The 24745-nt window shown below is 42.4% G+C and overlaps 1 protein-coding gene across 5 annotated transcripts; it reads left to right on the plus strand.

The window, feature by feature from the left end:
- Positions 1–1930: 1930 nt before the first annotated feature.
- LOC122828609 (formin-binding protein 1-like) lies at positions 1931–17423 on the plus strand. Of its 5 annotated transcripts, XM_044112316.1 has the most exons (19): positions 1931–2265; positions 9094–9209; positions 9282–9332; positions 9487–9634; positions 9784–9846; positions 10813–10908; positions 11003–11017; positions 11109–11237; positions 12691–12837; positions 12914–13090; positions 13294–13485; positions 14018–14032; positions 14114–14223; positions 14872–15004; positions 15090–15235; positions 15315–15451; positions 16319–16477; positions 16578–16661; positions 16834–16964. In XM_044112316.1, the coding sequence occupies exons 1-18, from the start codon at positions 2236–2238 to the stop codon at positions 16634–16636; spliced, it is 1923 nt and encodes a 640-aa protein (XP_043968251.1). In that variant the 5' UTR covers positions 1931–2235; the 3' UTR covers positions 16637–16661; positions 16834–16964. The 5 variants fall into 5 exon arrangements, with proteins under 5 accessions (XP_043968251.1, XP_043968253.1, XP_043968256.1 ...); XM_044112318.1 differs by lacking the exon at positions 16578–16661 and having other exon boundaries at positions 16834–17423; XM_044112321.1 differs by lacking the exon at positions 16578–16661 and having other exon boundaries at positions 16319–16520; positions 16834–16972.
- Positions 17424–24745: the final 7322 nt, after the last annotated feature.

Here is a 24745-nt window from a genome sequence, read left to right on the forward strand (position 1 = left end):
CCTCCACTATGGTTCTGCAAGGAAAAAATTTACTTTGAGAGCAGTCGTCGCTTTCAGGGAAGCTTGACCAAAGATGGCCTGGGACATTACACTGCATACTGCCGGAGAGCTCCATTTGTGTGGGAGCTTTTTGATGACCTGGCAAATGTTGTGAAGACAGTGTCTGAAAAGAAGAAAATACTGCCACATGCAGTGTTATACACAGCAGATCTGTGAGGGGGAAAAAAAGGACGAGAAAGTTTGAAGACCAGACCAAAGGCAAAAAGTTTCATGCCATGTTTACATACTCCTGACCAGAATTAATTTTTTTCCTTTTTGCAAGTTATTATGGAAGCCCATTTCCACCATGAAGGAAAAATAAAGACCAACAGGAAGTCAGAATTTTGACTTTAAAAGTTGAAATTATGACTTCAAGTTGGTCTTATTTTTTCTTTAATGGCGGAAATGGGCTTCCATATTATGACAAATGTTCCATATTTTGACTTTCAACAGTTTTGAGCTCTGCCTAAATCTCAAATGAAAGAAGTTTTCTACTCAAGACAGGAGAAATTTCAGATTATGAAGGCACTGTTTGTTGTTGTTTAAATTGTTAAAGTTCATTGTTCAAATCAACACAGTTTCTTAGTTTCTTCTTCAACTGTATAATTAAATTGCATTTTCAAAACAGTTACTTTCATGGTTCATTACTTCTCAATTAGGATAGAAACCCTTTGCCTCACACTACAGATATTTGGGTGTGTCAATAGCAAACCAAGAGGCACATGCAACTTCATAAAAAAACAAAAAGACAATTACCAGAAATATTGTCTTACTCTAACTGTATACACGATTTCTAATACCTTCTCTACCAAAACATAGCAACATCAATTGCATAAAAACGACACAGAAAACAAGACTTACATGACAGGAATGTGCTGGAAGACGAAGAACTAAAACAGAAAGTACAGCCTACAGCAGGTGAAATTAATTGTCCCCTAATTGGGTATAATTAGGACATAATTATACCCAGTCACATTCAGCTGAATCTTAAACTCTGAAAGCGCCAAATAAAGTAAAATCAAATCTAGTCATTTGTATAATATAATCCTTGGGTGACATTGTGGTCCATCTTACATACCAGTTGGTGGTGGCGACATATTAGCGGTAAAGCAAAAAATTTCTTGTTTGGAGCAAAATGGGGGCGGATGACGTCATCGGCCAAAATTATAACTTTTAATATCTCAAAGACGAAAGCTGCACAAACGAAAATTTCAACTGCACAAACCTGCACAAACGGAGCACTAACGAACTAGCCCACTTTGGTTTGTTTTGGACGGATATGGGGGGATGGTGACGTCATCGGCCAAAATTATAACTTTTAATATCTCAAAGACGAAAGCTGCACAAACGAAAATTTCAACTGCACAAACCTGCACAAACGGAGCACTAACGAACTAGCCCACTTTGGTTTGTTTTGGAGCGATATGGGGGGATGGTGACGTCATCGGCCAAAATTATAACTTTTAATAACTCAAAAACGAAAACTGCACAAACGAAAATTTCAACGGCACAAACCTGCACAAACGGAGCACTAACGATCTAGCCCACTTTGGTTTGTTTTGGAGCGATATGGGGGGATGGTGACGTCATCGGCCAAAATTATAACTTTTAATATCTCGAAAACGAAAGCTGCACAAACGAAAATTTCAACGGCACAAACCTGCACAAACGGAGCACTAACGATCTAGCCCACTTTGGTTTGTTTTGGAGCGATATGGGGGGATGGTGAACTCTAGATGACCTAAAAAATAATTTTTAATATCTCAGAAACCAAAACTGCACAAACGAAAATTTTAACGGCACAAACCTGCACAAACGGAGCACTAACCATTCAGGCTATTTGCTGATTTTTTTGACGTGGGTGGGGTGTCAGCTTCACACAGCTCATCCCTCTGTGACGACAGAGTCCACTGAGAGGACGCGCGGCGCGAGACCGAGACGGGTCCACGGACAGCGAGACGGGTCCACGGACAGCGAGACGGGTCCACGGACAGCGAGACGGGTCCACGGACAGCGAGACGGGTCCACGGACAGCGAGACGGGTCCACGGACAGCGAGACGGGTCCACGGACAGCCGCGCGGGGAGACGGTCCGCTCCGTCCGGAGGATGCGCGCCGCAGCCTGCAGCAGCAGCAGCAGCAAGTCGCGCTGAATGAGATTCGGTACCTGGAGGCGGAGCCGCTGCAGATCGGAACCATGAGCTGCAACTGGGGCACCGAGCTGTGGGTAGGTGTGCATGTTCTCACATGGGCGCGTGGCAGCGGCCCTCGCGCCTCTGTCTGCCATAGCAACACGGCGGTGACGACAGCGTCTGACTCTGCTGCATCATGGAGGATGCGGCACGCTGCGGGCTTAGGGGATGAAATATCTCCTGATCAATAATCAATAATCTGGAAGCTCTGTCTTGCACCTGACTGCAGTTTCATCTCGAACTGGTTTCCACGCCAGCAGGGAGCCTGCAAGACAAAACCCCGGGCAGCAACGGCTGTTTGCTGCTCTGGAGTCAGAGGCCGAACACACCTGTTCCTGTTGCTCCTCCTCAGTGGCGGAGCCAGAGGGGTGGTCGGGGTGGCATTTGCCACCCCCAACAGAGCCCTTGCCACCCCTACTGCCACCCCACTGGAAATGGTAATTTTAAAATATAATACTTATGAGATCGGCAAAGATTTGCCAGGAAAACTGTAATTTCCGACTGTCCCTGAAGGCAGCCCGACGCAGTAGCAGCTCACTGACGCTGTTCATTGGTTAAGCTGACATGTGGTTCCTGCTTCATCCAAAACACACCCGCGGCTTTAGAGTACACCGTTGAGGAGTTTTGCAGGTATTTACAACATTTTACCTCTCAGCGGTAACCGCTGAGTTACCTTCCTAATGAGAGGTGGCACTTGTCATACATTTCTAAAAAGAAAAAAAAAATGGTTGTGCCCCGCTCCGTAGTGCCTCGTTTATTATATTAGCCATGCTAGTGCTGAGAGATCGTGTTTTAGACAGATTCTTTTAACATGATTTATTGCACATGCTGCCCTGTAATGTTTTATTCATTTGGCCAGGATTTATCTCCCAGCTCTTGCTTGAAATGTGTGGTGAGAATATGTGAAAAACCATTGTTAAGTTTTGAATTATAACCTAACTAGTTATATTAATTAATTTAATTAATCTATTTTTAATTTAGTATTATTTTAGCTAGCTACAGAAATCAGAGACCCTCAAATGAAAATATGGTCATCCTATATGGACCCCTCTGATAAAGCCTTGCTCACCCTTTGGCCACCCCTTAAAAAAGTCTAGCTCCACCACTGCTCCTCCTCCCCGTCAGGTGGAGGCGCTGTTCCCCTGCTGCTGCTGGAAGTCCGTTGATCTGAGGCTGAGGTCAAATCAGAGGAAGATAGTGATGGCCAAATGAAGCCTCATGAAGCAATGAAGCTTCAAGTCAGCAAACAGGAAGAGGCGGGACGGAGCTCAGTCTCATACCTTATATGGAAATGGGACTATTGCATTCCGGAAATCAAGGGGGCGGTAGTGACACTATTTCCTGTACCTACCGTTTCATAATAATTATAATAATAACGTATTTTATTTGACAACCAGTGATGTCAGTAACGCGTTAATTTGTAAAGCGTTACTGACATCGGGCCACTATTTTCAGTAACCAGTAATCTAACGCGTTGCTGTTTCAAATCCAGTAGTCAGACTACAGTTACTTATCAAAATCATTTTTGCGTTACTATCTTCTTTTGTTATTTAATCGTATTTCCTCTACTCGTCTTGTCGAGTGACCGACGTCTCTATGCGACAGAAATGTAAACAATGGAGGGAGATGCGCATTTTGTTGGTGGAAAAACTGGAACTATTTTGAGTTTCTGTCGCCAAGTCCGATTATTATAAACGGCTTTGGGCTTCATTTTTTTTAAAGTCGCTTGCAAATTTAATGAGTTGCTGGTTGCGCCTTTTTGGGCTCGTTTTTGAACGTGAAGTTGCTCATTTGGGCTTGGAAATAATCAGAGACTCATAATAAATCCCAGAATTTGTCCGTCATTAAGGTAGTTTTATTCAGTCTCTCTCTGTCCATCATTTCCCGGATGATCCGTCCCGCTGTGTCTTTGTTAATGTCAACTTAATGTTTTACCTCTGAATGACTTCGAGCTTCACGTTGCGCTCCAGAAAACTGCAAACATCGAGACCAATATGAACAGCACAATAAACGTGAAAACAGCCACGAATGAACGTGTCTGTAGTTGGCAATAGTTATAATGGAAACTTAACGCCATTATAATTATTAATATTAAGATAAGTGTCACAAATCTGTGCAGCCATCTGAGCTGTGGAGCTGCATAATTGCTCTGTGTCACAGCTCAGCTCTGTGCGCTGCGCTGTGACACCAAACGCAGGGCCGTAACGCAGAATCTGGAGGGGGGGGGGCTTTCAAATCCTTCTTAGAGTTTTCCAGACCACACAAATTACACATGTTTTTTATTTTTTTGTACTGTTTGTTTGTACAATCTCCTCTTCAGTTCAACCTTATCAGTGGAGACACATTGTTGATGTTACCATTATAAAATAGCTGACAATTAAATATTGGCAGAGATCAATGGGATTTTCACAGGAGGCGGAGGGTTGTTGTTAGCAGCTGCTGAAAGTAACTAAAAAGTTACTTTTAGTGTAACTTAGTTACTTTCCAAGTCAAGTAGTCAGTAATCTAACTAAGTTACTTTTCAAGGAGTAATCAGTAGTCCGATTAAAGTTACTTTTCCAAAGTAACTTTGCCATCACTGTTGACAATGCCTTTCAAAAAAACTATGGCTACAACACGTGGTATCTCCCTTTTTTATTTTTAAAGCTTTATTTAAAATTCTATTAGTAACAAACAATCTAAAATAAGCAACAATGAATCATTATGGAAATGTATTTATCTATCCTTACACCCCATCTATCTCCAACAAAAGTCATAAAACATAAATCAAATCAATATTTTGGAGACAAATGTACATTAAGATCACATTTATCCATCCATTAATTATCATGAATTATCCTTATAGTGGGTCATGAGGGCTGCTGACCCTGGACAGATCACCAGTCCATCACAGATTCAGAAAACAGATATAAGTAAATACTTGCTGGTGCTGAAGTTCAAATAATAGATTTTGATGTTGTGAATGGTACTTTTAAAATAAATAAGTTAAAATCTAAAATATAACATCCTTTAACTTATTTAATAAGAACTAGATGGAAAAGAGGTTTGGTCAGTTTTACATTTAGTCGACAATTTTGGCCAACTTAGTGCATCCATTCACGGTGCATTTTTGTTGTTTATTTGCCAAATATTTTTCTTATTATTCACATTGTGAATATAATTTACAAACAAACCAAAAGACTTCTGAACTTCTAACTAGTGACATTCTGTAACTAGAATATTCTTGGCTGCAGATAAACTGGATCAATTATCATAGTTCAGCATAATGTCTCCTATAAGGACTCCAGCTCAACCAGTAAACTGACTGGTGTCCCACTATTCCATATTAATTCTACCAATGGCAATAGATTCCCGGCAGTAGACACTGAGCTGGTAACCACCAGAGAGAATCATCATTTTTCTACATGAAAACCTTTCTGGATAAAGTCACTGGATACATAAATTAGACCAATGTGTAATTTCTAACTGTCTTCATCTCACCTGCTCAGGTGTTTCCCTCCCAGCCTAACGGCGCCGGTCTCGTCTCCTCCACCCTTCAGAAAGTCCAGCTCAGGATAACTTTAATCTTATGTTTGTATTATGATTTGTAACTGAACAATATGTTTCTGTATGTATTCGCTTTATTATAAAAACCAACAGTTGATTCTGACAGTTAAAACATAAACAACTTGTCTGTCTGTCTGTCGGGTTTGGAAAGAAAATCTGGACTGATTCCAGTCATTGTTCAAAATGTTCAGGAAACTTTGTATTTATACATATAAATATAACAAGTTATTAACTTGGCTTGCATTTAAAATGTTTAAACAAGGTTTTCCAATTGTTAACGCTGTTAAAATATATTTACAACTTTATTGGTTCCACTGTCTCTCCAACAAATTACAGCCACAAAGTAACTTTGTGTGGAAACGACACCATTTCTATGAAAACTAAATGATGTGAATCAACTGAGCTACAACAAAAGGAACTTTCAAAAATGTAAATAATATTGAAAGAACACATTATGAAAAAGGATCCCTGCACAAGTCAAAAGGTAAATATTCTTTATCAGAAACTATTTAAAATGACATGTCATAAAAAAAACTAACAACAACGTGTGACGACTGAAATGTGTGACAGATTGTGGAAAGCAACTAATATTCTCCTTGTATTCAGTGTTGACATTCAGGTCAGGGTCCAGAAGACCCATCACAGTAAGAAGGAGGGATCTCTCCTGGTCTTCCACTGCCGGTGAAGCCCACAGTCTTTATATCACCGGTGGCAGGAAGAACACGTTACAACAGCAAGAGGAATCCGGTTTTCTGCCTGGAATGACTCTGAAAATTTACCCCAGTTGATCTGTTAATGAAAAATTGATTTCATGTAGTTAAAATCTAATTTCAGGTCAGAACCTGGGTCAGAACCTCCACCTGGACAACAGCTTCAAGTCCATGCAGAGGCATCTGGAAATAAAAAAAACAAATGAATACAGAAACAGGTGCATTGCAAGACTGTGAAACAGGAAGAATGGCTCTGACACACATGATGATGGATGAATCTGACCTGTGAGGTTGGTGCTATCCTTTGTACCTGCATGATGAAGAGCATTAAATAATAATTTATACTTTATCTCTCTCAGTATTTTATCCTTTCATCTCTCATGGTATAAAAACGCTGTCCAAATAATGAATTAAAATGATTATTTTTTAAATCATTTAGGGTTTTAGTCTCATTTGCACATAAAGATACAAAAATCAAAATGACTATCCATCCGTTTTCTGCTGCCCTTTGTCCCTAACGGGGTCAGGAGGTCAGGAGGGTTGCTGGTTCCTCTCCAGCTACGTTCTGGGCGAGAGGCGGGTCACCTGGACAGGTATCAACATTACTAGTTATGTGTACATTTAAAAAATGAACCTTAATTTGTGCCTCGGCTGCTTTGGGATAGGTGTGGTCATCAGCACACAGTCTGTAAATATACAGATATTTTCTAAGTGAAAGATGAATGAAAGTCCAAATAACATCCAAACTGCTTCAACACTTTTAACTGTTCAAAACTGAGCATGGACACAACTTAACAGCTACTAACATAAAAGAAAAATGTTTTTACACATCAGGAAATATACAAATTGGTAGAAAAAGAGGCATGTTTGAATGAATCACTGTAGATTCTTTAACATTATTGTTACTGTTTTGTAGGATTTAATAATTAATTTTCAAACTCACAATGACTTCCAGATACTAATGTATAATCTGCAAAAGATTTATTGAAATTGTAAAAGTGATATTGCTCAAGCAGCCAAGGGCAGGTGTTCACTAATTAGATGAACTCAATTACTCGGTAACGTTTGACAAAATAAATGTTTTAATTAAAGTTATGACTTTTTATCCATATGTTATAGTCTTGAGTACATTTAGTTGATATGCAACCTAATGTAACTTAACTGAATGAAGAACACATTTAATCCATAAAAAATAAAACATTTCCAGAAATTTAACATTGATGTACAAAATACATTTCAAAAAGATTAACCTTTAAGAATAAAAGAAAAACCCTAGAAAACTGGTAAGTATGTAAAAAATATTTTATGGGGTGTGCTGTGGTGGTGCAGGGGGTCAGCACGCCCCACCTGGAGGCCTCAGTCCTCGGTGTGGATGTCGCGGGTTCGACTCCCGTTCCGACGACCTTTGCCGCATGTCTTCCCCTCTCCTCACACTCCTTCCTGTCTGCCTACTGTCACAAAAATAAAAAATACGAGCCACTAGCGCCGCAAAAACTCTTGAGAAAAAAATGGAAACATTTTTTTTTTCTATCTTTCAAGTGTAGTTTTCCATCCCGTTATGTTGAACCATAGCAGTTTGTGCTACATGGTTCTGTACCTGGTACGAGCAAAGAGGACAGTAATATTTATGTTTATGCAATACGGGAGAATCTTCTCTCCGTCCAAATGTTGCAAATAGATACATGGATCTGTATAATGAAAATAAAAAACAAGATTTGAGCATAAAATACATTTCTCAACTAAACGTGTTATCTACTTTTCTATTTTTATCTAAAGGTGCCCTGCAGAATAATTAGCTATGCTACATGCTAAAATTAGTCGTCCCCTGTATGAATTACGAATTTCTCTAGTTTCCAGCTGTCAATTATATTTTCAACCTAATCTAGAAAGGCGTATTGATTTACTATATGAAAAATTTTTAAGAAGGTAAAAATACCTTTTGTTGACTTTGTGAGTTTTGCATTGTTGATATCTTGTGCCGAACACCAGACGAAGAACCTCTCAAACTTCTTTCTTTCCTCTTAACCCCGCGTCTTTAAGGTATTTATACTAGTGATTATGAAAATAGCGCCCCCTTCATTTCCGGAATGCAATAGTCCCATTTCCAAATACGGTATGGGACTGACGGAAAGGTCCGTCCCCCTTTCTGTTTGCTGCAGCGAGGTCCTTCTCCGGTCAGTGGCTGTTTTCTTTTGTCATTGACTGATTTGACAATAAAGACATTTTAGTGTACTTGGAGTTCAGCTTGTTGGGGCAGACAGTTTTCTTTGAGTTTTGATTTGCCTCCTGAAAATCTAAAATTCTTCAAAAGTTCTTTTTCTTGGATTTCTATTGACTCTTTGATCTGATCCCTTATATTTTGACTCATAAGCCAGAATTTTACTCTTCCAACAGCTTTAAGACTGAAGGAAGGCAGATTAGTTATATAGCTGAACAGGCAGGCATAAACACACACACAGACACACAAAATGTTTGTCAGGCTATCTTTGTGGGGATTCCTACCCTAACCTCCTATTGGCGCTGCTTCCCCTGGTGGGGATTAGCCTTCAGTCCCCGTGAAGACCAGTGGGTGAACCAGTAAACGTCGTTCTTCTTCTGCTGTTCCAGGACCAGTTTGATAACCTGGAGAAACACACCAGCTGGGGGATCGACTTCCTGGAGCGATACACCAAGTTCGTTAAGGAGCGAGCCGACATCGAGCTGAGCTATGCCAAGCAGATCAGGTAGGTTCGCCTGCGCGCCGCATCCAGCAGGCCCTCGGTGTCTCCACTGACCCCGACCCCGTCTGTCTGCAGGAGCCTCTCCAAGAAGTTTCACCTGAAGAGGAGCAGAGAAGATGACAGCAGGTCAGTGGCTCGATGCTTCAGGCTCCACCTGAAATAAACATCGATGTTGTCACGTTTATGTCTGCGCCGTCATGTTATACATTGGTAACCTGCTGGGCTGTGGAGGTCAAAGGCCATTCAGAAGTAGGCTCTGTGCTGTGATTGGCTCGTTCAGGTTCACCTGGTGTGTGGCGTTTGCGGCAACGTTGCAGCAGCTGAACGACATGGCGGCTCAGAGAGAAGACCTGGCCGACTGCCTGCACACGCAGATCGCCTGTGACCTGACACGCTACACGCAGGAGCTGAAGGCCGAGAGGAAGACGGTGAGCCGGGGGCCGAGCTGCGGCTCCGGGGGCCACAGCAGGATGAGTTGGAGGTCAACAGAGGCCTCTCTGATCATGGAGCAGGGGCCCATTCATGGGAGAGGAACCCTGCAAGCGTTTCTCATTCCAACAAATTTCTCTCGTTTCAGCATTTCCAAGATGGCCGCCGTGCTCAGCAGCACATAGAAAACTCCTGGAAGCAGCTGGACTCTGTAAGTGACCTTTGACCCCTCCCTCCTTCCTGAGCAGTCTCAGTTCATTTAATTTGTTACAGTTTTACTCCATCTTGCTTTTTGATATTTCTAAATATATACTCTATATTGGCTCACATCTTCTTTTTGCATAACCATAGCAACAGAGAAGTAGGGCTGGATAAGCTGCAGCTCTGCCTGTGTCTGCAGCAGATGTGAAGCAGAACAAAACTCTCCCACTCTGTGGTAGCTCCTCTCACGCCGATGTAGCTCCTCCCACTCTGTGGTAGCTCCTCCCACTCTGCTGCGTGGCTCCAGCATTGTGGCCCTATGCAACTGAAGCATTACATTTGGTTATCGTTACACATCAGATTATTGAATAAAGTTTCATTGATTATGTTTCCATAGCAACTCCAACCAGCTGGTTTAAGCCTGAAAGGAACGCAGGGTTTTGGCTGATTAGCAGTTTTCTGGAAGCTGGAAGAACTGAAACTGGTTCTAGATCTGTGACTCTAGATATGTAATTCTAGATTGTTCCTGTTTAGGTCCAAAGATAACTTTTGCTCTAATTCCGTTCAACTGAAGAAAGTTTTGGCTCATCTGTACACTGATTGGTCTAAGCATCTGTTCAGTGATTGGATGGTTCCGAGTCTCCTGGTGACATCATAATGTAAGGTTAGGCGTCACAGCGTTACCTGTTGATGGTCAGCGGTGCCTCTGGCCCAGAAAAGCTGCTGCAGGTTGATTTCTCACCTGGTGAAGCTTTGGGGGATCAGTTGCACATGAGGTCTTTGCTCCTCATGTGGAGAACACGCCCCCTAGTGGCTTGTATGCTGCAGAGCGTTAGCATGTCATTGGGCTCCATTGGAGACCCACAGTAACTTGCCAGCTGTATGGCGGCCATGTTGGTTGTTACAGCTGCACATCAGGGAAACGGTTCCCTCATCTGAAAGTTGAGACTGTTTCCACGTTTTGGGTGTTTTTCAGAGTAAGCGTCGGTTTGAGCGAGACTGCAAGGAGGCGGAGCGCGCTCAGCACATCTCAGACAGGATCGAGCTGGACAACAAGGCGGATGGAGAAAAGGTTTCACTCACACTTTACCTGCTGCAGTTCAGAGCAGTCAGCGGTTTAGTTTCTCCTTTCCTGACCTGATGTCTCTCTCTGTGTTTTACCTCAGCGCTGCTCTCTGAAGGTACAGCCGTCTTCCTTCTGACCCACTTTAGTCGGATTTCTGAAATGAAATTAAAGTGTTAGAAGCTGAAGCTGATGTTTTCTGGCTTCAGGCTCGACAAGCGGCTCAGCAGAAGCAACAAGCTGCTGAGGAGTCCAGGAAGGAGTATGTGACCAGTCTGAACCAGTTCAACCAGGACCAGCACCAGCACTACCGCACACTGGTTCCAGTTATATACCAGGTGAGGGACTGGGGCGTGAACTTTAATAGAGTCAGAGGAAGCCAGCTCCATTTAGCTCCTGCACCATTTCTTAAGAGAAGGTTTTATTCAAAGTTTGGTAGCACTGTAGGCTTGTGAACTCCTTTTTCTGAAAAATCACTTTAATCCTGAAATGGCTCAGAGAGTGTAGGCCGCATGTCGCCCTGCACCAGAAGAACTGGGGGAAACTCCTGCTGCTGCTGGTCTGACGAGTTTGGAAGTGTTACAGTGAGTAACTTGCCACAAAGCCTCGGTCCTGATTTCTCTGTGAATAAATAAAGCAGACGACGTCAGAATTGCATACAGCAGTGAATGCAATGCTAGAAAGGCTAACGGAGGCTGAAGCATCTCCCGCTTGGAGGACACTTTGGAGCAGCTGCACATCGCAGGTGGTGAAAGAAGCCATGTTGGACCCCATGCAAGTTCTGGAAAATCACAGGAAGAGGAGTAATGTGAGAGTTATTGGGCTGACAGAGACTATCGGTACTGATGGGACACTTTTGAGCTGCGTTCGGAAGATGCTAACCGAGGGGCTTGGAGTTCGTGATGAGTTTGAGACTGGATGGGTCCACCGGGCCTTCGAACCGAGCCGAGCCCCGAGACCGTTTCTTTTTCAATTCCTGAGGCAGTCAGCGAGAACTTGTTAGAACTTGTTGTTGTTACCCTAATGTAACCCTAACCCGAGAACAGCAGCAGATCTTTAATGTATTGTGGTGCTAAACCATTCAGTGATTTATAAACTAACAGTATTTTAAAGTCTATTCTTTGAGCTACAGGGAGCCAGTGGAGGGACCTTAAAACTGGTGTTATGTGCTCTATCTTCCTGGTTTTAGTCAGAACTCCAGCAGCAGCATTCTGGATCAGCTGCAGCTGTTTGATTGGTTTGTTGGACAGACCTGTGAAGACGCCGTTACAATAATCAATACGACTGAAGATAAACGCATGGATGAGTTTCTAAACAGGTTGGGGACCATTGCCCTAGATCTCAGTTGTCACAGTCCACTCCTCCAAAGTCCAGTCCTCCAGTCGCCGACCTGCAGGTTTTAGATGAGCCACAGGTACAAAACACTGGAATCAAACGGCTTCATTAACTCCTGGTGTGGATCACCAGAACCTTCATGACCTCATTATTCTGTCCAGGTGAAGCAGAGGCTCATCTAAAGGTTACAGGACAGCGGCTCCAAGACTGGAGTTGGACACCTGTTCTAGTGGTTTAAATCCGTCTGGCTTTTCGCCACTCTGACCTGCAGAGAGTTGTTGCCATAAAAGTCTCAAACAACACAGAAAGTGACTAGATGTGTCTCTGTTTCTGACCGAATGTAGCAGCAGATCTAACATGCAAGAGATTCTACCTTTCTGGTCTATAGATCTGTGTGTAATAGATTCAGTGTTTGATAGATCTTCTGCTCATAGATTGACTGTCTGGCCGTTGCAGCGCATTCAGGACATGGAGGAGCGTCGCATCGAGCGCATCGCCGAGGCCATGCGTTCGGCGGCGGAGTCAGAGCGGAAGGTCCTTCCTGCGGCGAGCCGCTGTCTGGACGCCATGATGGACGCCGCTGAAAGCATCCAGCCCAGGAAGGTGAGGCCCACGCCTGGAGGATTGTAGAGTTGCAGCTGATCCATGCTTCATCATCTGTGTGTGTGTGTGTGTGCAGGACACAGGTCATGTGGTGGAGGTTTATAAATCCGGCTTCGACCCTCCAGGCGACGTTGAGTTTGAAGATTACAGCGCCAACATGAGGCGGAGCATCTCTGAATCCAGTTACCTTGACAACCGGACTGAGGGGCGAAAACACAGCCGGAAGTTGTGGCCCTTCCTACGGAAAAACAAGGTAGCCCCCCCTCCCCCCCTCCACACACACACACACACCTTTGGACTCCCTCAGTTCCTCTGGGGGATCCTGAAGGTTTCTACAAAACATGAGATTGAAAGGGTTAAACGTGTTTCCTTGGTGAGCAGGCCGGTGGTGGGGGGGCCACCTGGTGGGGGGGGCCACCTGATTGTCTGAACTGAAGCTTTTGCGTCTCTCTGCAGCTGCTGCATCTTTTGTCGTCACCAAGGCAACCACCACCCCCGCCCCCGACCTCACCTTCACCTGGAGAGGCGATCAACTCCTCCCAGTCTCCACCCACAGGCTCCAGAGAGCCAATCACACAACGGCTTAGTGACCTCATGAGCTCTGGGTCCAGAACCAGGAAGCAGTGTCTCCGAAGCCTGAAGAGAGGGGTACACACACACACACACACACACACACACACACACACACACACACACACACACCTGTTCCTCAGAGTTTTGCCCCTCCTGGGTTTGCATCAGGTCTCTCTCCCAGAGAAACATCTTTACCCAACTGAACCTCCAGCCTGGAGGGCATCAGGGTTTAAAACCCCACCAGTCACTGGGAGTACTGGGAGTACTGGGCCACCACCAGTCTGGCCAACAGTCCACTAATGATGTCCTGCAGTGTATCAGGCTGATGGCTGTTTCTCCTGTTGAATGACGTTATGATCCGATACCAATCCGAAGTCGGCCATGTGAGGGCCGCACTAATCAGATTTCTATGCCCCTTTTCCACTGGTTCTAATGGACCCAACTCCACTGAACCCGGCTTGCTTTGCTTGCGATTCCACTAGCATTTCTTAGTCTTATGTATGTATATCTAGATAGAAAGATCTAAGCTCAGAGAGCGAATATTTCTGTTGAATCAGAGCGTTTAACTCATTTGTTTTGCTTCTTTCATGCTCTGCTGATTGGACAGCTGTCCCTAAAGCTGGTCAGTGTGTCACTGGTCAATTAAATCCTGGAGTTTCACAGCTCTACTGCGTTTCCTAACGCTTGCTCCCTCTTGGTTCAGGGTTCCAGTGTAACTGACGGCAGCCAGCTTCCTCCTGAGCAGAGACGCAAGAAGCTTCTGGCCCGAATTAACAGCATCAACCAGGAGATCCAGAGAGAGCGAGAACAAAGGTAACACAGTACTTACTAACCCATAGTGCTGCAGTCAGAGTAGTACTATTTCAACATATTTTTTTCAAGTAAGAATAAAAAGTAGCCATCCAAGAAATGACTCAAATCAGAGTAAAATATTTGGTAAAAGGCAAGTAATTATATAAACCCAATATTCAATAAAAGTGAAGCTTCAGTTTCACCTCTGGGTAAAACTGGCAGTCCAGGTCAATCTGATGCAAGTCGAGTCGAGTCGACGAGTCGCTGCGACGTCATAGAAACGGTTTCATGAGCTGATGAACGTTCCTGCAGGGAACCGAGGTCGGGATCGAACCCGGGACCGGTGAGGTCTAGAGCCGCTCTGCCACGGTGTCACAACACGCCTCATTCTGGAAACCTCAATTATTTTAGATTTTTATATTCATTTGTTCTGGAAGCTTTGACTGGAGTCTGCAGAACTTTTACTGCTGAATGATTTTCTATTTTTACGTTTCACTGACCGCGACCCGCCGACTGAACCGTCACAGCAGAGAGTCGACTAGATGGTGCATCTCAACTAATATAACTAGTCATACTTAGTTACATGTGACTAAGTAAGACTAGTTACCAGACTTGTATTGGGGAAGGTTCTGGTTCTGCTAGACCGTTTTGGACTGTTCTGTGTTTCAGAGATGCTCTGCTGAAGATGAGGGAGGTTTATGAACGAAGTCCTCAGATGGGCGACGCCAGAAGTTTGGAGCCTCGACTGGAGGAAGTGAAGCTGAACCTGCAGCGGCTGGAGGAGGAGCTGCGGAGGAGCCAGGTGGGCGGAGCAGAGATGACATATTCCCTCGGTTCTCTGAGTTTACTCTGGTACTGACCGGGTTCTGCTGTGTTTCTGGGTCTAGGTGTGGCTCTCGGAGGCGGACGGTGGTCTGTCTGATCATGGCAGCAGGAGGCAGAGTGGAGGTTGTGGGTTAAACTCCCAGGCAACAACGCCAGGAAGCAGCAGCCTGAAGCAGCTGAACAACCGCAGCCCTGCCAGCAGAGAGAGGTGATCGGAACCAGTTATCAACGGACCCGTTCTGCTTCAGTTCTGGACCGGCTCAGGCTGAACTGTGCTCTCCTTTCAGCCCCGACGGCAGCTACACCGAGGACCAGGCGGCCGAAATCACCTTCAAGTCGCGCAGCTCCGAGTTTGACGATGACTTCGATGATGAAGAACCGCTACCCAGCATCGGAACCTGCAAGTCTCTGTACCCGTTCCAAGGTACCGCCGCGGTTTGGACCGGCTAGTCACTATCATCATCACCATCATCATTTCTGCAATTTTATTTTTAACAGTTGACAGAAACACAATCCTTCCAGACTGAAACATCTGAAACAAATTTACCAACTTCTTTAACGAAGATGTTGGGATTTTCAGAACCAGAGATTAAAGTCTCCGATCAGAGAAACTCATCCAGGCGTTTGGTTCCTGCAGCAGCGTCTTCACAGGTCTGATTGACAACCCAACGGTCCAGAACGCTGCTGCTGGAGTTCTGACCAGAACCAGGAGGATGGAGACACCACCCGGTTCTACATCATCTAGTTCTACACCATCTAGTTCTACACCACCCGGTTCTACATTCCTTCCCTCAGAGACTTGAATCTACTGTTGGTCGTTTAGAAATCTCTGAACAGATTAAAGATCTGCTGCTGGATCAACCTGCTGGTTCTGGTTCTGGATGCAGAGCAGAACCGGAACAGAAACAAGGAGAAGCAGCATTCGGCTTCAATGCTCCTCAGTTCTGGAACAAACTGCCAAAAAACTGCAGAACAGCTGAAACCCTGAGCTTCTTTAAACCCGGCTGGTTGGGTCTGATCCTGATTTTTGACTTCACCAGTATATTGATCTGTATTGCAGATTTTGATGATGGTGTTGACAAAATGTAACGTTTGTTGATCGTTGCCCTTCATTGGGTCAAAGTTCACCAGGCAGGAAAAGTAAGAGATGTTTTCTGGGTGAAACAGCTAAAAATCCAAATACAGAAAATATGATTTGAGTAAAATAACGATACAGGAAGCTTTTGATGGGCTTTGCTCCCTGTCGGGGGTTTGTGACGGCGGTTCTGGTTTGTTCTGACTCGTCCTGCAGGTCAGAACGAAGGAACGCTGTCGATGGTGGAGGGAGAGCTGCTGTCTGTGGTGGAGGAGGACAAAGGAGACGGCTGGACCAGAGTCCGCAGGAACCTGGAGGAGGAAGGATACGTCCCCACGTCCTACATCAAGGTGTTTCTGGACGGCAGCGCCAAAGGTACCGAGTGACCTGGGACGGTTCCTCGTGCTGGAGGTCAAAGGTTAAAGATCAACTTAGTCAGAGGAGCTAGCAAACAAATAAATGATTAATTTCCCAGGAAGATCTCTGTCCTGGTTGGACCAAACCGGACAAAGACGTTCAGTTTCTTGGTTCTAGGAATGGCCCGGTTGCTGTTGTCGAGGTAAACACGGTTTAAAATGCAAAGCTCCTTTTAAATGGAGCCTGAAACTTAAATGGTTTCATGAAACAACACTGAAGGTTGTACAGTTTGGTTCCCACCAGGAAGTGACGAGTTTCCTGAAGGTCAGAAAACTCGTCACTTCCTGCCTCATTTCTGTCTCTTTGTCTGGCAGGGTTTGCACAGACCAGCCGTCTTGTTTAGTTCATCTGTCAGCCTGTCGGGACATCTTGCAACAGGAAGTGGCAGCTTCTGATTGGACAGAATTACTCTTTGGATACTTCACTCAATCAGTGTGCAGATGATCAACTTGTGATGAACAAAAGCCTCTGATTGACTTTGTGAAATGTTGATCAAGTTGATGCTGCTTGTGACGAATCTGGAGCAGAAACCAGGAAAAACAGGATCTGATTTTTAGAGGAAATGAAGCAAACTTTTAGGCTGTGATGTCATTGCTGTGCTGACATCACAGCAGGTGCGAATTCAAAACATTGAGTTTCTTCTGTAAATATGAACCCTAACCAACACAAATATTAACCACGCCCAAGAGAGGGGCGGGGCAAATAGGCTCCGCCCCTTAGTCAATGATTGTTGAATATATTAAATGTGTGAAATGTGAATGTTTCGATTTAATAATTAGCCCACTGACAAGTTATTTACTAACTGATTGACTGTTTTTTTATTAGTCTCATGATTCCCTAATGCCATTTGTAACTTCCTGTATGTACAACTTTCAAAATAAAGTCCACTATTGGATGTGTGTAATTTTGGGTTTTGGTCACTAGATGGGGCTGTCGGCTCCAGTATATAAACCAAGAGGTGACCAGTAGTTGACAGATGTTGACCACAGAAGGGCAGACATGTTTTTGACCACTGTGGCCGTGTATCCTGGAATAAATGGATTTTGTTCACAAATGGTTCCTCTGACTGGAACACATTTGGACAACAAGAAGATCTTTGGGATTGACTTTACACGCGATCAAAAGGACCAACATTAGCAACGTTAGCCGCTCAGCGCGTCCTAACTAAGCAGTAGTGATGGCCAAATGAAGCCTCATGAAGCAATGAAGCTTCCGGCCCTTTGCTTCACCCAAAGGTTCATCACTCGATGCTTCATTCATTTCTCACTAGTGACACCTGCTGGTGAAACTGGCAGCCTGTCACTCAGACAGACATATTTAAAAACAATTAGTAAATGCCATATTGTCACAAAGTTTTTGTCAAACTCACGTTTAGTAACAGGAGAGTCAATTGAATCCTATTTAACTAATCTTTTTTAGTTATTAAAATAATTTGTAGTTAATCCTGATATATGTTGACTGTTGGTGGCTGTTTTCTTCTGTCACCGACTGATTTGACAATAAAGACATTTGATGTTTTAGTGTACCCTAACCCTCTGCTGTAAGAGACTGATATATTTTTGCAGAACAAAGAAATAGTGGAAATTTCAAAAAGGTGAGAATTTTTTGAGGTGACGGTTTAATTATTGTTATTTAAAAATCTTGTGAGTTATCATCTCAAGTTTTCCCTGATGTCAGATTTTTTTCTTCTTGCTGGCTCCTTTTCAATCAAGTTTATTTGTGTAGCACATTTCAGCAACAATCCAGTGTCAAAATATTTTACATAATAAAAACACATAAATATAAAGTCACAAAATATACCATAATTAACCATTGAGAAAATTGGTAACAAACATTAAATTTTGATGAGTGTCATCATCAAAATCATTAATGAACTACAAAAGGTTCCTTTTATTTTGGCCACTGCTGAAGACAAATACTCCTCTGATGCGATCAAGCAGCGACTCATCACGCTTCTGAACTTTCAGAGCCACGTAAAGACAGTCACAAAGTCGGCCTTCTATCACCTGAAGAACATTTCCAGGATTAAAGGACTAATGTCTCAGCCAGATCTAGAGAAACTCATCCATGCCTTTATCTTCAGCCGTATTGATTATTGTAACGGCGTCTTCACAGGTCTGTCCAACAAATCAATCAAACAGCTGCAGCTGATCCAGAATGCTGCTGCTGGAGTTCTGACTAAAACCAGGAAGATAGAGCACATAACACCAGTTTTAAAGTCCCTCCACTGGCTCCCTGTAGCTCAAAGAATAGACTTTAAAATACTGTTGTTAGTTTATAAATCACTGAATGGTTTAGCACCACAATACATTAAAGATCTGCTGTTATTGTATCAACCTTCCAGAACCTCTCAGGTTCTGGTTCTGGTTCTGTTCTGCATCCCCAGAACCAGAACCAAATGAGGTGAAGCAGCATTCAGCATCTATGCACCACAAATCTGGAACAAACTTCCAGAAAACTGTAAAACAGCTGAAACACTGACTTCCTTATAATCTCAACTAAAACCCACTTGTTTAGAGTTTTATTTGAAACGTAATCAATTATAAATTTACTGATGGAATCTGAATTAATGTTGTGTTTTTATTGTTGATTCTATGTTGCATTGTGTTTCTGTGTCTGAATTGATGTAAAGCACTTTGAAATGCCTTGATGCTGAAATGTGCTATACAAATATAATTTAATTGATTGATTGATTTTATTTTGAAAACCGACACGCAAAATGAAGCAGTCACGTGACCCATGCAATGCGAGGCCTCGTTTGTTGCCAGTCACGTGGTTTTCAGACACAAACCCAGCCTGGCTTCAGATGATCAACACCTAACTAGTGCAGGATTAAAGTGGCGAGTTTATCCACTCTGAGCTGAACTCTTGTGTTTGCTGTCTTAAGTAGGAAAAGCTGTTCCAGGTTTGTGCAGAAATTAAAATTAAAGGGTGGTTATTATTCTATTTTCATAATTTCTTTGTTTTGTTTTGTCTTTGGTTTACAGGCTGACTCTTCTATTCTCCTTTTCTGTTAGGATCTTCAGTTGTTTTGGGTTTTGATTAATTGATTCTAGTTTCATTATTATTTGTTTATTATTGTCTTTATTTGATATCACCCTTCTTTTATTATTTACTTTAATTCAGCCTTTCTTACTGATTCTAGTTTATGTTTATTTCTTGTATCCATTTAGTCCTCTAGTTTTATTATATTCGTGTTTATGTCCAGTTATCGGCCCGGTCCCAGTTCTCCTTCCTCCTTCCTGTCTTTCAGATGGCCGTTCATGTTGAAGAGTTTGAGGTTAGTGTCCCACATTCCCCACTTCCGGCTTTAGCCCCTCCCATTTTGGGTTCTACTTCCACCCGTAAGCGAGTCTGGGCTTCCGTCTTCCATCTAAATATTAGATTATTAATAATATCAAAGAAGTATCTTTTAAGATGATCCATCGTTTTTAGCCCTGCAAGTTTTTCCTTCAACGATACAAAACAGACACTGAGACGAACTGTTCATTCTGACACTCATGAAGAAAATCTCCGTCTTTTATTCTGCTCTTGCTGTTTCTCATGGATTTTCTGACAAGATATTTGTACATTTATTTCCCAAACAATACTTGATGACTTTTCCCTTACTTATATAAATGTGTTGTTTGGATTCTTCTCTTATCCCACTAATAAAACAAAACAATTTTATATCCATCCATCCATTATCTGAACACCCTTCATCCCTAAACGGGGTCAGGAGGGTTGCTGGTTCCTCTCCAGCTGCGTCCCGGGCGAGAGGCGGGGTCACCCTGGACAGGTCGCCAGTCTGTCGCAGGGCAACACAGAGACATACAAGACAAACAACCATGCACACACTCACACACACCTAGGGAGAATTTAGAGAAACCAATTAACCTGACAGTCATGTTTTTGGACTGTGGGAGGAAGCCGGAGAACCCGGAGAGAACCCACCATGCACAGGGAGAACATGCAAACTCCATACAGAAAGACCCCGGGCCGGGAATCGAACCCAGGACCTTCTTGCTGCAAGGCAGCAGCTCTACAATTTTATATTATCAATCTAATTTTATTTGTCCTGCGACTGACTGGCGACTTGTCCAGGGTGACCCCGTGACCCCGCCTCTCGCCCAGGACGCAGCTGGAGTTGGGCACCAGCAACCCTCCTGACCCCATTAGGGACGAAGGGTGTTCAGAAAATGGATGGATTGATGGATTTTATTTGTCACCAAATATCATATACATAAGTCTAAATTCTCAAATCAGAAACCTCGCTTTTCAGCCTTTAAAGAGGAATTCAAACAATATATTAGATCTCACCAGTATTATAAAAATAGAAAAGCCATTAAGACAATGGATCTGTGCTCTTACTATATCTTTCTGAGTTAACTTTTCATTTATTTATTTGCTTTTCAATTTGTTTGTGCTTGTGTAACTTCTGCTTTTCTGTATTCTTTTACTTTATGGGTAGTGTCCCTTTAAGAGAACTGAACGACATTACTTTACGGCAGCATTCCCACTGCAGTTGCTAGGGCAATTCCTGGGCTTCGGAGTTTCAGAGCTGCTGCAGAACAGAGACATGCTAGTCAGCCTGACTTCTCTATGCCTGATATTTGATGTTTTCCTGCCAGTGCATTATTGTGAGGGGATGTTCAAGTGCCTGCAGAGGAGGAAGGAGAGGCTGCTGAGTTTTTCGTGCTTGTGAACACCGGCTGCCATCATCATTCTGGGTCCCTATCCCAGTCATGACAGCCTTTTTCATTCCTATGCACCAGACACACACGTACAAATATAGAGCTCTATATGAACTTGATTTTATTTTTTTTTGCTGGCCAGCTTCTTTTTCCCCTCTCTCTACCAAGGACCCTGTTACACTCATGTTTGGAGTGAATGTTGTTTTTATTGTTTTGTTTTCAGGTAGACTGATCGAGTTGAGATGAAGTTGGATGTATTTCAGTCCAGTAATTTGTAATAAACAAAACTGCTTGATAGTAAACTGCTATCTGAACCGACTAAATTATATTCTTTGGTTACATTTGCTATATAACACCCTGGCATTATTGTCTTGTCTGTCATTTGTGTTGTTAATTTTGCTTGTTTGTAAACCCCTTTATTATCAATAAAGAGAAAAAAAAACGATGCAGGTTTACCCACAATTAATTGCTGCTTGTGTAGTGTTAAGGAAGAGTATTTTAAATTAGCTTAATTTGGAAAAAGCTTGGCTCTCTCTTCCTCTGATCCCAGGTCCTCTCAGCGGGCGGCGGGCGGTCACAAGGAAAACAACAATGCGTGATGACGTCACAGAATTACAGAGTTTAATCCAATAGAAAACAAGATATGAATTAACAACAAAACCGCAGAGTTACAGAGATATACATTCATTACCTGAGACAGACAAAAGATAGAGAAAGAAAAGGCAAAGACATGTCTTTGGAGAGAGCTGGTGCCAAAAAGGCAAAATAATGGCAGCTATCTGAATTATTATTCCTGTGCACAAACTCTTATACTGAAGGTGTGTCTTTCCTCTTTAATATATTCCATTAAGGCGTACCTCTGGTTGACCAACCAGAAGCTACCTTAGACACTCAGAAAAACTTACAACTTCCCCTAATTTACGCCAAAGATCAAAGGCCGTTTTCTCTCTGGTAGAACAATGGAGCAAGCAGCTGCATCCTGGTTTTCTGGGCTCTAGGGCCACCTGGGCAAATAAAAGCATAAAACAAGACTTCACAGATACCTGTGAAGTTCGGAGTGTCTCCCGTTATCTTCTCCTCACATAAATTCTCAGGACAAACTTAAAGGAAAGGTTGCCTCCATAAAACCCTGTTTTCGCTCATCTGGAACCAGCATCTCAAAAGATTTGAATCTCTGCCTTAAACCAAAAAATAACACATAAAATCAACATAACATTTTCATTCAAACAGTTTCCATTTGATTCAGATATTGTCACAGATAGTACAATTTTCAAATACATTCATCATTTACTAGACTAGTAGTTACACAATTAGATAATATCCTTCTAGTTAAAAACCTGCTATTAGTACTTAGAAAAATGTCTTAGAAATTAGATGTTAGTGGTTTTAACATTCTATGTTGTAATTAGTTTTATACCATCCCAGATGTTGGTTCTGGCAAACTTTTGACCTTCTGTGAACCAAACAGCTCAAATGTTACTGCCTTCCAGTAGATGTTAATTTTATGGCCTCCTGACCTCTGATAACCCAACAGAAACCTCATTAGAGATCCCCTAGATCTGCATTTGGTTCCTGAACTGTGCATACTTACCACAAACCTGTTCAACCTTAAGAAATTTGTTCAAATAAGAATGTTCAATATACCTTTTACACATGGGGTAAGATTAACTGTATTAAGCAGTAAAAATAATCATTTTTTCTCAACAGTAGCCAGTGGAAAAATGATTAACCCATATTTTATTGTGGTGATTAGAGAAGGTGCACACGCTGCGCCATCTTCCCTCTCAAAGAGGTTCGAAAAAACCCAGTATATTTTATTGTGGCAGTCTACGGAGTCCTCTAGGGGACATGGGGATTTTTTTTTCTTTTGCGTTTCCTCGCAATAATCTACTGGTCAGTTCGTGCGGCATAATTATGAAAATAAGCCTTTCTTACTTTCTGCCTTAATACAAGGTTATGTAAGGTTTTTCCATGTATATTAATATCTCCTTGTGAAATATCTGAAGTTTTATATCTTTTTCTTTAGGATAGAAATGCACCACAAACCTATGATATAAACAGAAATGAATATGCATCCAAAATATTTGAATTATTTTTGAGTTATTATCGCGGGGTAATAAACCATCTGACACTGTTGATCGTGTCTCTGTTGTACCTGAATGGTTTAAAGGGCCGTTTTCATGTTCAGTTTCATCTCAACCTCCTTAACAGACAGAAACATGCAGTGAATAAATCCAGTTTCAATCAGTTTTTTGCACCAAAGAGTTAATAATAAACACGTTTTCACCGAGGCTCTGTAAGAGCCTTATGAATGAAATGAAGAATTATTGATATGACAGAAAACTTGCGTGGTGGGCGTGTCGATGTGGGCGTGACGTCACCAGGTATGAATGGGAAGGTGACTGGCGTCGTGTGTATGAGGAAGCGGCATTTGTGCATAGTTTGTCCTGGTCAGTCTGTCGCAGTCTTTGTAAAGTTTGAAGCATGATAATCAAAATGGAATAAATCGATAATCATGACAGAACGAAGAAGTGGCCTGGAGATGATTGACACACATTTAGACTCTTTAAATATACATACATATTTGACATGTTAAATTGAAATTTGTAACTATATACAAAATAGACCAGCAAATATTGCAGTAAGCCTATTTGCGAGGGAAAGCCAAAGTATTTCCCCCCCATGTCCCTTAGAGGACTCCGTAGGCGGTCAGCCTGACGGCACCCTATTTAGTTCCGGGTTGGAGGTGAACTCTGGTCCGGAGAGGAAGGCATTGAAATCAATTTATACTGGTTTAATAAGGTCTGTATTTGATTATGGAAGTATAGCATTTGGATCAGCATCAGAAACACTATTAAAAAATTAGATAGTATTCAGTATCAAGCCTTGAGGTTATGTACAGGAACAGTTTGAACAACTCCAACTTCAGCTTTGTTAATAGAAATGGGAGAGATGATTACAGTTAAAGACCAATTATTGGTGTAATTTAAAGGGCCATGATGGAAATCATCCATGTCAAGAAATTTTAAAATCTAGTTGGGAAAAAGCAAAGAATAAATTAAATTCTTTTGGATGGGAGATAGGAAATATTATAAAAGATTTTGGTTTATCTGATATAAATATTAGTCAAACAGTTCCTCTTTCGCCAGTTTATCCGTCTCTATTTCATAATAATGTTGTTGATTTGACTTTGTTGGAGAAAAGGAAAGGAGAAAACATTTCAGATCCATATTTGGTTCAATCATATTTAGATAATAAGTACTATGGATATGTCCAAGTTTTTACAGATGCATCTAAAAACTAGCAATAATGGGGTATCTTTCATTGTTCCAGAATTCAGAGTTAAAAAATGTAAAAGAATTACTGATGGAGTATCAGTTTATACCGGAGAGATGATGGGAATTATTTTAGCTTTAGGATGGATTGAGGAAGTCCGTCCATTAAGAAGCATAGTATGCTCTGATTCAAGTTCTTCATTATATTCATTGAAAAATAATCATGCTATTAATAGACCGGATCTTTTATTAGAAATTCAGTTAATAACTTATAGAAT

The sequence above is a fragment of the Gambusia affinis genome, linkage group LG03, assembly GCF_019740435.1.
Source record: "Gambusia affinis linkage group LG03, SWU_Gaff_1.0, whole genome shotgun sequence".
Lineage (NCBI taxonomy): Eukaryota > Metazoa > Chordata > Actinopteri > Cyprinodontiformes > Poeciliidae > Gambusia > Gambusia affinis.